We start from the raw sequence: 17,243 nt of genomic DNA on the forward strand, positions 1-17,243 counted from the left end.
GCTCTACCATTGAGCTAGTTCCGCGGCGACTCCCCTATCGACTATACCGCGGGGTTTTGTATTTACGACTACTCAGAGCCCGGTCAACTAGCGCCGCCCCTCGACCACCGCGGGAAGACGTAGAACGTCTTTTCCCAGCGGCCGCACGTAAGACGTGGTCGGAAGTCGGGGATAGCCAAAGGCATTTTCAGACTGCTGAAGCCAGAACCCTCGTAATGCATTTTGTAGAGACGTACGGGACGAGGGATTCCGTAAGGACACATATCAAAGTTGCAGTCCTTATTGCCAGTCCTGTTTGGCGTTTTAACAGAGTTTTATAGTGCCGAATGAAGAATGATTGCCTTTTTTTTATGTAGGAATAACTAATGGAAAATTCAAGTCGAGAAAAAATGCGCCGTTTTTTCCGGAAGCGGGAATCGAACCCACAACCTCCGCATAACGCGTGCGGTGCTCTACCATTGAGCTAGTTCCGCGGCGACTCCCCTCTCGACTATACCGCGGGGTTTTGTATTCACGACTACTCAGAGCCCGGTCAACTAGCGCCGCCCCTCGTCCACCGCGGGAAGACGTAGAACGTCTTTTCCCAGCGGCCGCACGTAAGACGTGGTCGGAAGTCGGGGATAGCCAAAGGCATTTTCAGACTGCTGAAGCCAGAACCCTCGTAATGCATTTTGTAGAGACGTACGGGACGAGGGATTCCGTAAGGACACATATCAAAGTTGCAGTCCTTATTGCCAGTGCTGTTTGGCGTTTTAACAGAGTTTTATAGTGCCGAATGAAGAATGATTGCCTTTTTTTTTATGTAGGAATAAATAATGGAAAATTCAAGTCGAGAAAAAATGCGCCGTTTTTTCCGGAAGCGGGAATCGAACCCACAACCTCCGCATAACGCGTGCGGTGCTCTACCATTGAGCTAGTTCCGCGGCGACTCCCCTATCGACTATACCGCGGGGTTTTGTATTTACGACTACTCAGAGCCCGGTCAACTAGCGCCGCCCCTCGACCACCGCGGGAAGACGTAGAACGTCTTTTCCCAGCGGCCGCACGTAAGACGTGGTCGGAAGTCGGGGATAGCCAAAGGCATTTTCAGACTGCTGAAGCCAGAACCCTCGTAATGCATTTTGTAGAGACGTACGGGACGAGGGATTCCGTAAGGACACATATCAAAGTTGCAGTCCTTATTGCCAGTGCTGTTTGGCGTTTTAACAGAGTTTTATAGTGCCGAATGAAGAATGATTGCCTTTTTTTTATGTAGGAATAAATAATGAAAAATTCAAGTCGAGAAAAAATGCGCCGTTTTTTCCGGAAGCGGGAATCGAACCCACAACCTCCGCATAACGCGTGCGGTGCTCTACCATTGAGCTAGTTCCGCGGCTATCGACTATACCGCGGGGTTTTGTATTTACGACTACTCAGAGCCCGGTCAACTAGCGCCGCCCCTCGACCACCGCGGGAAGACGTAGAACGTCTTTTCCCAGCGGCCGCACGTAAGACGTGGTCGGAAGTCGGGGATAGCCAAAGGCATTTTCAGACTGCTGAAGCATTTTCAGACTGCTGAAGACTGCTGAGCATTTTCAGACCTAGATACTACCGTCATTTTAGACACGGGTAAACTTAAAACCACGCTTTTTAGAAAACCAACTGACAGGCAGCAATACCTAGACTATAAAAGCCATCACCCGAGACACTGCAAGCAAGGGATCTCTGTAGGACAAGCCACCAGGCTTAGAAGAGTATGCAGTGATGACAGTGACTACGTAGAGCACCTAGATGAACTGAAGTCCACCCTTATTAGCAGGAACCACCCCAAAAGCTCGCTCGATCAGGCGTACCAACGCGCATCTATCTCAAAAGGGATGACGGGCTCAACAGCGACAAAACGAAAGCGCCAGGCCGCCTGCCCTAATAACTAAATTTTCAAACGCTCTCCCAAACGTAAACAATATACTGCGCAAGTACTACCCCATTTTAGCCAGTAACGACCGACTTAGAAAGACTTTCCCGGAAGCCCCAAGGGTTACTTACCGGAGAAACAGGTATCTAAAAGATATTTTAGTGCATGCTAAAACAGGGCCTTCGAAGCAACCAGTCATAGCCAGCTGCTCCCGCCCCAGATGCAAGACATGTAGTCACCTGCAGACCGACTGCATTGTAAAAAGCACCGCCAGTAATTATGTCCACAAGATTAATTCAAGTTTTACGTGCACTTCATCCAAAATTGTGTATATGTTGGAATGCTCAATGTGCCACAAACAGTATATAGGCGAAACGAGTCAACCTATGAGCCTACGTCTTAATAGTCATCGGGCAGATACTTTTAGCAGATCCTCCATAGCTGTAGCGCAGCATTTCAACCAACGAGGCCACAATTTTGATGACCTTAAGTTGTATATACTTCAGTCAAACTTCAGGTCTCCTAGGGACAGGAAATACCGAGAATCCTATTTAATTCACAAATTCAACTCCATGGAACCTACTGGAATTAATGCGTCTAGGGGTAACTTTGAATCCTTGCGATATTCACCGGGAATACGTAATAGGCCATGTCTTGCATGTACCCTATCCAAAGACTATTACTGCTCACTCTGGTCCTTACCTGGTCACCTAATTTCTTTTTTTTCTTTTTTTGTTTTCATTCCTTAGCGTCTAGCTTAATACTCGCCCGCATCCCTCCAACTTTTGCTTTTGGAATTCCATTTTATTTATTTTATTTATCTTTTTTTTTACTCCGCGTGGTCTTGTGCCCCGTACGTCACTCTAACTTTATCTTTTCGTTTTTGAGTTTGAGGACAGGCCTGTACCAGGAATGTTGCCGTGGGTGACACGTGCCATTTCAGTTGCCGAGTCATTGCTTTTTCTTTTGTGTGTGGGTTTATGTGGTTTCCCTCCCCGATTTTTTTCTCCTTTTTTTCTTTTTTCCTTGACGTAGTTATTCCCCCCCCCCCCCCCTTCTCTATCTTTTCTTTTGACCTGAGGCTTGCAGATAGTTTCTGATAAGGACCCCACCCTCACCGCCTGGTCTGCTTCCGGCGGTTCTGAGATCATTTCCGTATGCCCCGCGGCGGGTCAACAAACACCCTCTCATCCTTTCTCTCCAAATATTCCACGAATATCAACCACCAGCTGACTTCCGTGTGACCTACTTCGCGGCTTAAACTATACAACCTTCTTTACCCCTTAATCTCTCCCCCGACATACTCCCAAACCGATCCGCTTTCTCAATTTCACTTCCTTCGTTCCTTCTCCCCTCTCATCTTGGGACCTGCCCCTATATAAAGCGTGCCAGCCAGGCGAGAGATTGCCCTGACGAAAGCAAGCCTCTTTGCTGAAACGTTGGCAACAATCGTGCTTGTAGCTTGTTGAAAGTTTTCTTTTATTGTGTTCTCTACCATCTTCAAAAGTTCAACTGCTCCTTATATATATATATATATATATATATATATATATATATATATATATATATAAGACAGAAATAAAGTCTGGCAGTCAAGAAAAAAGCAAAGGGGAGGATATGGTAGGTCATTGAAACAGATCAAGAATTTGGACAGAAGGAAAGTAGAGAAAAAATTTCTGTCGTATTTTCAACGAGCCCCTCAAGTCCTATATATATATATATACGTATAAATTATAAAAATACACACACGCCGCACTAGCACACGCAGATACACAGCCATATATATGTTTTGTGCTGGCGGTCTTAGTGCCATAGATAGCTTAAGAGTTTTTAATGCTGGTCGACCACTCTCGACTTGAAGACACTTGCGTTAGAACCCGAGGCTTATATAGGAGGTGCCCCCCACCCCGTGCTGTCCGAGTGGCTTTGGCTACCACCGCCAAGCACAGGAAACTAAATACCTTAACATAAATACAAGAAAAAGTGGAGGGGAAACAGTCCCACAGGTAGCGTAGTAGTAATCGCACGAGAGGCGTATTTTGGAGGTAGTGGGTTCGGATCTTACACGGCGGCCATTTTTTCTCCACGTTCGTTCTGTCCTTCAAAATTCTTCATCTGTTTCAACGACCTACCGCATTCGCCCATTTGCTTTCCGAGGCATTTTTGACTGCCAATGCCAACCACTATTTCCATCTATATTAATATCCACTCGTTGGTATAAGTAATGTATCCCTGTGCAAATTTATCGAATTTCCGCACCTCTCATGGAGACAAGGATGCACGCAGTAAACAAAAAAAATTGAGGACACATAACTGTTTTTTTTCTGAAACATGGCGCCCTGCTTTATGATTCGATCATGGGAGCCTTCAGTGCGGTTCTAAGTGTTATATTGGGCCCTGCGATAAAGAGGTACCTACTCCACTGAGAAGGACATTCCTGCCTCGGTGTTCCCCAATCGCTCAACGTGCTTGAAGAACGACGTGAGGTGTCGGTCAAAGATGTATTTATTCAGGTTGACCCTCTGCTCTCGGGAGAGTGACTCGAAAAAGATATAGTCGCAGAGGCCGTCTTCCGGGTACTTGCTTGCATTGGTGACTGTCTTGCCCACCGTGCACACCAGCCTGTCCGCCGTGATGGGTGGTGAACCTGCAGGTATTACTTCGTTTAGAAGGCCAGTGCACTGATTTCAATGTAGGACAGACTCTCTATATGAAACGAAGGGGCAGCTCTAAAACCTCCTTAAGCAGTAAAGGTTTCTCGGGTAGGGTCCTAGAACGGTAGAAAGCGGAATTTTCGTTCTACCAGCTCCAGTATGCTGCCAAAGAGAATGGGGGCAACCAGGACAGTGAGATGTGCGGCAACATACCTTCAACTGTACGCGAGGTTAAAAGTGGTAGCTTAAAGCTTTTCCCCTGTTGAAACCATAATAAAACGCAGTCTTCTGTACTCATATGTGCGGTTTTTCTGTTTCTGTTTCTGGGGGCTGTTTCTATACATACGGTGGTGTCACCTTTAGACACACCATGGTGCCCCATTCGACATTTACAAAAGTTTAGTACCAAATTAAAATTATTCCAACCAATTTATTTCAAAAGACTTCTCGTGGTTACTTCAACATAAAACGTTTTCTTTAAGATGAGCTGTAGGACACAAACTCCATAAAAACGATTGGATGCCCCTTTAAAAGCTGGACCAGTGAAAATGGCAAAGTGACGATGATGATGATGAGTATGGTGGGGATGATGATGAGGCTATACCCTTTGTATAGAGTAGTCGTAAGCTTTGCACCCTAGGTGTCTCTTCAAACTAGCTACAGGAAGAGCAGATTAGAAGGATTGGAACGAAATAGGACGGGCTCTCTCTAAGCGGATCACGGGGCTCCCTATGAGTCAGGGTCACCCTGCGTGCTCTCACGTCTCTATCGTGTCTGATCCAACGTCCCCAGGTAGCGGTAAATGACGGGAACGCCATCTCTTGGAGGAAAAAAGTATTAACCCCACCGGCTGCCATTTGGCCTATTTGAGGTATTCCCCTTGGAGCGATTTTCTACCAGTTTAAGTTCACATCATAGGAGCAATCAGCTTTTCCCGAATAGGCTCCCCAATGCAGGACGCCTGGTGAAAAAAAGTTTCTGAACGCACTCTAAGGTGCATTTCCAGAACATTTTCCTGATCAGCCTGCTTGCAATGCCTCTCAAGAACATTTACATCTCAAGAACAATGGATATTATAAAAACACTTTGAACAACGTACGTGTCCTGCCCAGAGCCTGCTGAAATTTTAGGTGTTTAAAACGCGATTTGATTCTTGGTTCACCTCTGGTTGTTTGTTTCATTTTTCTGCCACTTTTAAAGACGATAGTCTTTCTTGGGCAACTTAAACCCAGAAATTTCGGTCTGTCTGTATGTCTGTCTGTCTGTCTGTCTGTCTGTCCGTCTGTCTGTCTGTGGCTCGATTCAGCCACCCGGCCAAAGCAAAACAATGCCTGCGCAATAGTCTTGTATAGTCACAGCTAAATCTACCCGTCTATGTCCGGTGTAATGTTCATACTTGTCAACATTGTTGCAGAAGAACAAGACATTACGCAAATATGAGACAACAAATTAATACAGAAGTGATATTTGCAGTGTTCGTTTATAGAAAAATCAAACATGCTTGACTTTTGTGAAATTAAATACTTCATCAACTGCAGAAAAAAAATTCGCTCCGCCGTCGCCTGCTGTCGCCCGCGCGACTATAGCTTCTGGCGCCATTTTAAGAAATCAACCGGCAACAGTTCCGCAAGGTTCCACTAGATAGGTTCCACGTTCTGCTTGCAACACACGTGGAGTAGGGAAACAAGGTTCTATAAACGTTGAAGTAGGGCGCCTCGATTAACGCGCGTCTTCGCCGTACGGCAGCGTTCGCATCGAGACACCCGGTTTGGGGCAGTGGAACGCGGGAAATTTAAAATGATTTAAGCAAACCATTGGCGTCTTTACATTGGAAGGAGCGCGACGCAAGAGGAACAACATGAGAGGTGAGCGGGAAAACGAAGGGAGGCATTTACTTCGCAAAAGCGGATAAAGACTATCGTCTTTTGCCGGCATTTGCAACAAAAGGAGCAGATACGCGGCCAATTTTTTACGTTGTATATGTATCAGTCTCTCCATTTATTTTGTCATCGAGCCCTCCCCCTTTTCCACTAATCAAATACTGTGTACGCAGCTACACTCGGTTTCGAAGTCAGTGCAGGAGGGCGCTTCCTGTATTACCGATATCTAGTGATTAGTTGTGAAGTCTAACCCACTCTGTTTGGTCAACTGCCAAAACGGGCTTTCTATTCGGCCTCTGTGGGGTACCAAGATGCACCTTGTTTGTACATGCGTTAAACGCATTCTTTTTGTAAATAAAATTAGTTTAGCATCTTTTGGTTGGTATGGCGAGGAACCTGCAAATACGTTCCATTAACGTTCTGAACCGCACCGTAACTGCCTGGCGAGCACAGACTTGTCAACGGAGCATCGGGTTTACGCAAATATTTTTGGCAGATAAGCTTACAGCTACAAAGTTGAGCTCAAAGCTTTCATCGGTATAGTGGCACGGCGGAAAAATTTCAACCTTCAAATCTTCGTGAGAGATGCCACCAGGGGGCTACGCTGAACGGGTGAGCTCCGTATGGGCTGTGCCTTTTCACACTTTCTGTGGCGTAAATTCAACGATTATCCTGCAAATAACCACCGTATCGGGCGTCCAAAGGCCCTAGCTGCCGACGGACATCGTTTCCTTGGATTACTGGACCACCGCCTAGCTCATATCAGCCGGTTTGTTCAGCGAAGCGGGGCCACCCTGCTAACCCTACTTTCGAACCACGGTGCACCGGGGAGGAGCGGCGACGGCGGCCTGAGCCCAGCCGCCTCGCCCCCACTCGGCACCCACCCGGTCTACCGGCACCTCAACCCCCGAGAGCCGGAGAAGCGCTATGGAGAGAATCGAAGTGGACGGTGAGTCCATCTCGCCTGATGAAATCACCGAGGAAGCCGGGTGGCTCACGAGCCATCGCCGACGTGGAGCTCGTGCTCTCGCGCAGCTCGGCATAACCCCGGCACACTCCCCCGGGCAAAAAGGCGCTGGCTGCACGCCAACCAGCCGAAACTCACGTGCCAAGAAAGCAGCAAGCCGGCAACCACGCCTTCCGCGTCAGCCGGCCTTGCCGAAAGAAGACATCAAAGTCGTGCTGCGCCCGCGTGAGGGGCTCGACATCACGAAAGTTAGCCAGGCCTGTTTGCGCGATGGCGTGCTCCGTGCGACCGGCCTCAGCTGCAACGAGGCGGCGGAAGATCTCCTCAGGATCAACCCCGCAAAAAACATCATCGTGGCCAGCACCCCCAGCATGGAGCGTGCAAGTAAATACACCGCTGTCAAGGAGCTCCACTTCGGAGAAAATTCCTACAAAGTCGCCGCTTACGCGGCGCCTCCCGAAGACACCGTCAAGGGGATCATACACAATATACCAGAGTACGACAGTGCTGACGACATCACAAGAAGTCTTGTCTACAAGAAGAATCCAACGATTCTGCAGGCCCGGAGAATGGGCCGTACTAATTCTGCCATTATCATCTTTGAAGGCACAACGGTGCCGCATTATATATACTACCGCGGCGCCGAATATCGCTGCTTCATCCACAAGAAGCGACACGAACTGTGTGACGGGTGCGGCAGGCTCGGTCATCGCGCGGACGTCTGCCCAGCACCCGACAAAAAGATCTGCAAGATCTGCGGCACCGACTCACCGCTTGAGGAACATCAATGCGAACCCAAGTGTACTCTCTGCGGACGGGATCATCCAACCGGCGACAAGAAGTGCCGACTGCGATTCCAGACTCCCTACATTCTCAAGAAGCGCAAGTGGGAAAAGCAACAGCAACAAAATAACAACCGTCGACGACAACAAAACGGCGGGCGCAACGGAACTTCGACGTCGTCCATACTCCATAAGGACGGGCCGAGCGAAGCGACAACCGGCCAGCGTGGTAGATCGGGGTCCTTTCCACGGCTTCCGCAGCATGAACGACCTAGCAGACGGGACGTGAGTCGCGGGCCAGGCACCAGGGACAACTCGGCAAGCAGTCAACACCTGCGACACCGGAGCCCCAGTATCGCTGGCCGCCAGAATCACAGACGCAAGTCGAGATCCCTGTCTCGAAACGGAAGACAGCCGAGCGGAGGCAACCAAGCAAACAAGGTGAGCTGGGCAAACACGGTCTCTCACGGCAAAGCCTCCCAAAAGCGCAGCGCCCCTACCACAGGCGTTCCTGGTTCTGAACATTCAGATCAACAGTCCGAGATTACAAAAATTAAGCAGATGTTAGAGCTCGTCATGTCGGAAAATACAGCCCTCAAGGCGGAAATAGCTCTACTCAAGGGAACCAGTGCGGAATCAACGACATCCTATTCCCCACGCAACCTAGGCCAGGCGGGTACTAATTCAGGACAACTCAACCAGGTCATTACGCCAGCTAAGCAGTCGCCTGAAATTATTTCAGAACACAGCTCTGCAGACGCGATGGACGACTCACCAACGGGCTCTCCACAGCCGAAACGCAAGGCCAAAGAATCGACCCCCACTAGTTCTAGCCAGCCCGCACACTCGGACTCTAAAACATACGTCGATGAGGACATGCTCGGCCAATTTGGAGAAGACCTCAGTAAGGCCATAACCGAGAATCTCAGCGCAAAATTCAAGGCCATGCTGGCGGAATTGGCCGAAAATATCGGCTCCCAAATTTCTCCACTTAGAGCTAGGGTTACAGCCCTAGAAAGCACCACCACGTGGATGGGCAGGGATGGAGGAACGGGCCCCATGAAATCAACAAAACCCTACTCCCGTCCAACCTCAGCGGAAAGCTCCAAAAATCCTCACGACCATGTCTAATCGCTCACAGAAGAAAACCCGAAAGCCAAGTACGCTTGTCGTATGGCAATGGAACTGTCGAGGATTTAGGAGAAAACGCGCTCACCTTGAACAATTTATTAGGACCAAGGATTCAAGCGAAATGCCTGACGTCGTTTGTCTTCAAGAGACCGGTGTTTTTGCAAAGCTTAGCAATTACAAATCTTTCGCAGACGTAGAAGAAGACGCCGCTGGTGTTAACTCGAAGCAAAAACCCATGGTAGCCACTCTCGTGAGGCGAAACATTCCGGCGATCCGTCACGATGCCGGGGTGGGTGCGTCGTCTGCGGCTCACATCCTTGTTGAATTAATTCCAGACAGCAAACACAGAACACAGACCATATTTATACTTAATATATACAGCTCTCCTCGAAACGCCCACAAATTCGGTCAACTTTTTCGTAAAACCCTCGAACTGGCCAGGGGAAACACCCTAATAGTCGTCGGAGATTTCAACGCTCACCACACAGAGTGGAGATATAAACGGGACACGATTAAGGGGCGAAACCTCTGGCTCGATGCGCATAGAGAGGGTCTCACCTTAATCACTGACCCCACACGGCCCACCCGCATAGGAAACAGCGTGAGTGGCGATACTACTCCCGACCTCGCCTTCACGAAGAACACGCGCAAAGATGCCACTTGGTTCAACAGTCAAGAAAACCTCGGCAGTGACCACTACATCGTCGTGATTGGGGTCGAATCTAGGGTCACTAAATACCCGTACGGTAAGAAACTCCACCTTATTGATTGGGACGCCTTCCGCAAAATACGGGTCGCCGAACGTACCTCATCTGACGTTGCGGGCAGCCCTGCCATCGAGGAGATATCTGACATTCGGGAATGGACAGAACAACTCTGCAGGGATGCCAAACAGGCTACTAAAGAAATACCGGCAGATGCAGGTCTTTATCAAGCCGATGCGAAGCTCCTTCACATGTGGGAGGCCCAGCGCAGTTTGCACCAGAGACTTCGGAAACAAAAGCTAAATCGCAACCTGAGGCGGCGCCTCGCTACTCTCAATCGCGACATTGAAGATTACACAAGTCAACTAACACGTCAAAATTGGCACAGCACGTGTGATCGAATGGAATATGAAATTGGACTCTCAAAGACCTGGAATATTCTACGCTGTCTCATCGACCCTGACAATAGTAAAACCACGCAGAAAAACAACCTCAACATACTTCTACACAACTTTAAGGGTTCCGACACCGAGCTGATCAAGACAATTAAGGATAGATACTTCGGAGACTCCGCACGTGAGGTCCTCCCTCGCTACACGGGACAGGAAAATGACCTCCTTGATCGACCCATCACTGTCAGCGAAGTACGAGGGGCCATCGTAACCCTGCGAACCCGGTCGTCGCCAGGTCCAGATGGCATCACAAATAAAATGCTCCGAAATCTGGACGATGAATCAATTGAAGCCCTCACCCGCTATATGAACGTGTGCTGGGAGCGGGGCCAAATACCCGACATGTGGAAAACGGCAAAGGTGATTATGATTCCCAAACCAGGCAAGAAACTTCAGCTCGAAAACCTCAGACCGATTTCGCTCACATCTTGTGTAGGGAAATTAATGGAGCACGTCATACTCAACAGGCTCAACAGCTACATGGAGGACAACGGTCTTTTTCCGCACACGATGATCGGCTTTCGACCAAAACTCTCTGCGCAAGACGTGATGCTTCGCCTAAAATACGACGTCATAGACGGGGCGCGCTGCTCACCACTTGACACTAGAGCAATTTTGGGTCTTGACCTCACAAAGGCCTTTGACAACGTCAAACACTCGGCTATCCTCACGAACCTGAGAAAACTCGGTGTCGGGACAAGAGTCTACGAGTACATCAGCAACTTTCTTTCAGACCGCACAGCTACCCTCGCTGTAGGGAGAATGGAATCCGATGCGATAAAGCTAGGGAACAGGGGGACGCCCCAAGGCTCTGTCCTGTCCCCTTTTCTCTTCAACGTCGCCATGATTGGTCTTCCTGAAATTTTAAACCGAATTTACAGCCTTCAACATAGCCTTTACGCAGACGATGTTACGCTCTGGGTCTCCGGAGGCAGCGACGGCCACATTCAGGACACGCTACAACAGGCAATCGAAGCAGTCGAAGATTACGTCGGCCCTCGCGGTCTCAGCTGCTCTCCGCAAAAATCGGAGCTTTTACTATATCGACCAACCAGTCGAGGGCGGCGCACAGATAAGACCCCTCCGGAAGTCCATCTCTTCGCTGGTGGTGGAACCCAACGCATCCCCATAGTCACAAGCATACGGGTTCTTGGCCTTCGCATACAGGCGAACGGACACAATTCCGAAACCATCCTCTCTCTCAAAAAGAAGGTCTCTCAAATCACCCGACTCATCTCCCGCATTGCAAACCGCCATCACGGCATGAAGGAACTCAATCTAGTACGATTAGTTGAAACTTTTGTTGTAAGCAGGATAACGTATGTCACTCCGTTCTTAGACCTTAAAAAGGACGAAGAACACAAAATCGACTCTCTCATTAGGCGAGCTTACAAGCAAGCTATCGGGATACCGCTTACCGCATCGACCGAACGCTTCGAGGCACTTGGGCTACACAATACGCTAAGCGAACTCATCGAAGCTCAACGCTTAGCGCAACGAGAACGACTTACGTACAGCGCGACTGGACGGCACATCCTCGACTCTACTGGCATCACTTACCCGAGTACTGCCCCAACCAAGGTCCCACTTCAACCAGCCATAAGAGAAGGCATATCCATACCACCCATTCCAAAAAACATGGATCCCGTGCACAATCTGGAACGAAGACACGCGCGGGCCAAAGCCCTCCACAAACAGTACGAAAAATCAGAGAACGTGGCTTACGTGGACGCAGCCGATTACGAAGGCCGCGACGCCATGGCATTAGTGGTAGTCGATCGGCAGGGAAATTCCATAGCTTCCGGCTCGATTCGCACGAAGGAACCGGAAGTGGGAGAAGAGGCGGCCGTAGCACTGGCAATGACGGCCTCCGCAAATATCAAATATGTCATCAGTGATTCTAAATCTGCCATTATAAATTTTTCGAGAGGGCGGATCTCCCCAGAAGCGTCTGCAATTCTCACATCTGGCTTCCGTCGCGATGCGCGGACCGGCAAAATCTACCTGATATGGGCCCCTGCCCACTCCGGCCTGGCCGGGAACGAGTGCGCGCACGATGCTGCTCGAGGATTCACCGACCGAGCTGACATCGACCCTAACACCCCATTCGCCCATTCGCTCCGATGGTCGGGCAGGGATCGGCTCGTGTCCTACAGGGACATAAAAAATCACTATCGTCTGGAACGGGCCCGTTTCCCCCCCGCTCACCCGTCACTCAACAAGAGGCAATCCGTCGTATGGCGGCTACTGCAAACAAACTCATATCCAAACCCGGTTATGTATAGCTACTGCTATCCAGGGCAACATTCGGATAAATGCCATAAATGTAAAGAAAGGGCAGATCTAGCACATATGCTATGGGCCTGCCCGCAGGCGGCTATACCCGCGCGCAGAATCACTCGGGCGGAGCAATGGGAGACCGTGTTGCTCAGCCACGACCCAGCGGATCAAGTCTGGGCCGTCCAGCTGGCCGAAGACGCTGCTAGAGCCCAAGGGCTCTTGGCCGACGCCTAGGATCACCAGCCTCTCCCAATAAAGTTATTTCTCTCTCTCTCTCTTCAAATCTTCGTAAGAAGTGACATCAAAACGCAAAGCTTACTGAATGTGGTAGTACTTCCTGCGGTCCCTGTAGTGGAAAATTGAGAAGAAAACGTTAGCTGTGTACAACAGGCCTCTTACTGTCTGCTGCATGAGTATGGTTTGAAGGCACCAGTTCCTGACACGGCCCCGTCTCTGTATATTTCGCAGTGGTTACAGGCATTTATTAAAAAAACAAAAGGAGCTGCACGGAATTTTAGACCTTGAGACAGCTACATAGAAAAACTTGCATACGAAGCACCTTTAGGCGTGTACGTAATCGCTAGTTGTGCAAGGTAACGTTGTACAAGGGTTTTCGCTTATATGTGTACAAGATACGCTGGTCCACATGACAGTCAAAAGTTTTGTGGAATACGTATAGAACATGTGCGCCTTGGTTGTGATCACACGAAAGGTGGGAAACGTCTACATTTCAGTTCTCTACTGCCTATTACTCGCACGGTGGGTATTAAACACCATAGCTTTAATTATTTTTGAAGATTCTCTTGCCACAATTGAAGTTTTCTTGCCACTATTGAAGCTTAGTTTGTCTTAAACTTTATAAATATCAGCGCGTGTTTTTTGAGTGATCGTCTGCTTGCCGGATTTTGTTCTTTGTGGTGTTCATCGTTTGTAGAGTACAGAACTGCAAGTAGCGTTCCCTTTGTAATTCTGCTAATAAAATGTATCTTCATGGAATATTTCTAGGATATGTTTGCCAAAAACATGTGGGTGTGGCACTCGTAGGTGTGCTCGTCTTCGTGGGCATCGTAGCTCTCCAACAACGTGGCAGGACGAAACATTGTCGTGTCATGATTATACTTGATAATTTAAATCGTCACACAAAACTTACCTTTCGTGATCGCGGACATCGTTGGTTTTCTCCGCACAATGGTGAGTGCGGGGATGTAGGACCGGGACGTATTCTTCTCTGGACCAAGCGTAATACCTTTAATTACGACTGTTGTGAGATCTTCCGGGTCTGACAAATTAGAAAAAAATATAAATTTTTCTTTGGGCGTTTCTGCTTCAAAATCTCTTGTACAGAATGAGTAGTACGCCTGCATCAATCGTTAGGGAAGTAGGCTGGACGGGTTCTGGGGAGGCTCTGACAACACTAAAATAAAAGCTTGTTTTAAAATGTTTTAACACAGTGTGCCAAAAACTACGGTGTTCTTGTTGCCCGAGCTTTCTTGTCCTAGGGTAATCTCCAGGAATTGGGGCAACTGCCAGACATTTTTGAGCGTGCAGGCCAATGGGAGCACCAGAAATATATTTCGGTTCTGTTATACGCCTCCAGTACAAAAGGAAAGATGACCTACACTAAAACAATATTTCAATTAGTCAATTTTACAGACCGCCTTTCCTACACCGACACATTAACCCTCCCTACGCCCCCTGCGGCTCTCTTAAGAAGGGGGGTAACAATGCCAGACCTTGGAGAATGAAGGAGGCAACGAAGAACAACATTTCTGGGTTACGTTCACTGGATGTTGTTTACTTCTGCTTACCGAGCGATTAGCATAACATCAAAATATTGGTCACGTGATGACCCTTTCATGCATCCCGTGAGCGAAAAGCAGGAGGATGTAATCCGAAACCACGATGACATCGTCCAAGCAGGAAATGACATGCCAAGCCTGGCGTCTTTCGACCACAACTGTAGTACAGCAAGCAGATCTGGATGCCTTTTTTTTGTTCCAGTCCCTTGACCGGTCCTGAACATTCTACGTACTTCCGTCAATCACTATTTTATGGAGAATAGACATTGCTCTGACATTCTCGGGGACAAAACAAAAGATTGCACTGGCCGGTCTTAGTGCGCTAAGATGGCAATAGTTCTGAATGTCTCTTTAAGAAGTTAAAATCAGTGTGACTCCCGTCATTGAGAAAAAGTACACTAGTGCTGCGCAGTAAGAGGGCAACAATGTTTGCGAATATTTTCGCAGGATTCTTTAAGAATTTCTGTTGTTGTATCATAAGGGCTTCAGCTATTGCGTAGCGATTTATACGCGAAGGAATATTGCAAGCTAAGCTTCATACGAGTGGAGAAAGAAAGAGACATGCAACCCTTTGTCTAAAGGCAAAAATGGTTGAAAGTGGAGCTTTCTCGTGATGGATTCCTTGCTCGGCCAATCTCACACTGTAAGTATGTGCTACTCTGGAAGTACGAACCATTTTTCTAGAATACCAACAGCAACTTTTGGGTGTGCACTCCGTAGGCCTAACGCTTGTGTTTGGGGTGTACTGTGCGAATCGGTAGCTGCTGCTTGGTGTTCGTTTCGACCATTTCGAAATGGAGAAGGAGGACAGACGCAGGCGTCATTACGCGAGAGACCCGAGTTCCATTCAGACCACGGGTATTCGTTCTTTCAATTCACCAACGATTATTTATCATTATTTTTTAAAAAAAGTTGGCTGTCCTGCACGGTGTATTGGCGTGCAAGTGAGGACAAAAGTGTGGACAAGTGAGGACAAAATTCTTCGTTTGAAAATGTGGGGGTCTCGTGTACACAGAAACCTTCTTCAGCGCAACCCCACGCTCATGCGATTGAGAACCGGTTTGGTGAAGAGGTAGAAGTACAGGCAGAGAGACTGGCTGGCGTTATCTCTCTAGCAGCCGGCACGCGCCGGCTGCTGCTGCGCGAAGCTCAAATAAAGCGACAATGGCCGTCAGGGGCGACTGGGTGGTGCGCGTGCAGGAGCATCAACGTGGCAATGGAGAACCCAGACCGCACGCATCAAGCTTCGCTGAGTAACCATCCGTGCGCAGTGCGGGGGCGCATGTATAAAAATCAGAGCTTTTTTTGGGTCATTTAACCTGGAAATTTCGGTCAGTATGCGGCCTATGTCTGTCTGTCAGTCCCTCGATTCAGCATTCCGGTGAAAAGTTGAAAGTAGGCTTCAAGGACAGGATTATAAAGGCCACATATTTTCCAAAAAAATAAAAATAGAAACATACTTCATACTTGCAAGCCTTGTTTACCAAAAGGATAACATGAGGCATATATGTGAGGTTGAACATCAGAACGTAAATAGTATTTCCAGTGGTGTTTTATTAAACGCCCATGGCCGCTTCTTTTTCCTATAGGATATAAAAAATGCGTTAAAAAGAATGTTTTGACCAGAAAGCACAAAAGGCTCCGTCGCGAGCTTAGACCCCGTTGCAGTTTTCCAATTTCAACAGTAACAAACGTTTCCGGTTATGGCGGGTGAGCACTTGAAGGGGCCAAAATTGAATTGACTTGGACAGAGTTGAAAAGAAAGGAAAGATCTTGGGGGTGCGGTGGTGGAGATAATGAGGTGTTTACGTGGTAAAGGCTGCAAAAGAGTATCGTCTTTAAACAAAATTTCCTGCGAAGTGAGTGAATACTCGACCATTATTTTCTAGATACAGTCAAACCCGGCTATAACGAACCCGGATAGAGCGAATTATGCTATATATCGAACAAAAATATCTCAGTTACGGAAATACATGGGAAACATATTCCTTATAACGAAGTTCACATCCGATATATCGAACTCTGCGCGCCTAGTATGGCCGCCGAAATGCATGGTCTCGGAGCGGCGATTGAGATGTGGATTGGCCGCGACCACGGAGCAAGAGTTGTGACTTAGACATTGCGCCTCGCAAGGAGTGACATGACGCCCGACACTTTCCGTAACTGTTTCCGACGCGCGGGACTCACGACGGAACCCGCACAGTCAGCGAGTCCGGACCAAGACAGCAGCATCGGTGAACAGTGGGAAGAGCTCCCTCTCATTCCCGATGATGTCGCGAGTGAAAGCCGTCCGACGCTTATAATGAAGCGCTCTCGGCAGTCAATTTGCTCCGCCAATGCTTCTTAGATTTTGGAGGACGCGGACTCGAACTGTTGCAAATAATGTTTCGTGTAGAGAATGCTATGCTAGTTGAAGCCGCCAAAACGAAAGTGAAAACAAAAATCACCGCTTTTTTCTTTGCAAAGTAGGCAGTTCAGGCGGAAAGTAGCTATTATAATATATGCAATAAATGAATTAGTTTGGGTATGGTAACGGCTACTTTGCTGTGTTCGTTTTTGCATGCGGGGATGGTGGAGTTTAGGAGGGTGAGGGGGGCTCCCGCGGATTGCGAACTTGTAACGATAAGTTCGTTATAGGCGAGTTCGGCTATATCGAACTATCGGATATATCGAACTAATCGCGGTACATATTGCAGTTCG

The 17,243-nt window shown here is 48.4% G+C and overlaps 1 protein-coding gene across 1 annotated transcript; it reads left to right on the plus strand.

Moving 5' to 3' along the window:
- The first annotated feature begins 7,210 nt into the window (after positions 1-7,210).
- On the plus strand, positions 7,211-9,308 carry LOC144139699 (uncharacterized). Its single transcript, XM_077671984.1, has one exon. The coding sequence runs from the start codon at positions 7,356-7,358 to the stop codon at positions 9,306-9,308; it is 1,953 nt and encodes a 650-aa protein (XP_077528110.1). The 5' UTR covers positions 7,211-7,355.
- The last annotated feature ends 7,935 nt before the right edge of the window (positions 9,309-17,243 follow it).

The sequence above is a fragment of the Haemaphysalis longicornis genome, unplaced genomic scaffold (assembly GCF_048455015.1).
Source record: "Haemaphysalis longicornis isolate Haplotype H1 unplaced genomic scaffold, Haemaphysalis longicornis Haplotype H1 scaffold_5, whole genome shotgun sequence".
In the NCBI taxonomy this organism is placed as follows: Eukaryota; Metazoa; Arthropoda; class Arachnida; order Ixodida; family Ixodidae; genus Haemaphysalis; species Haemaphysalis longicornis.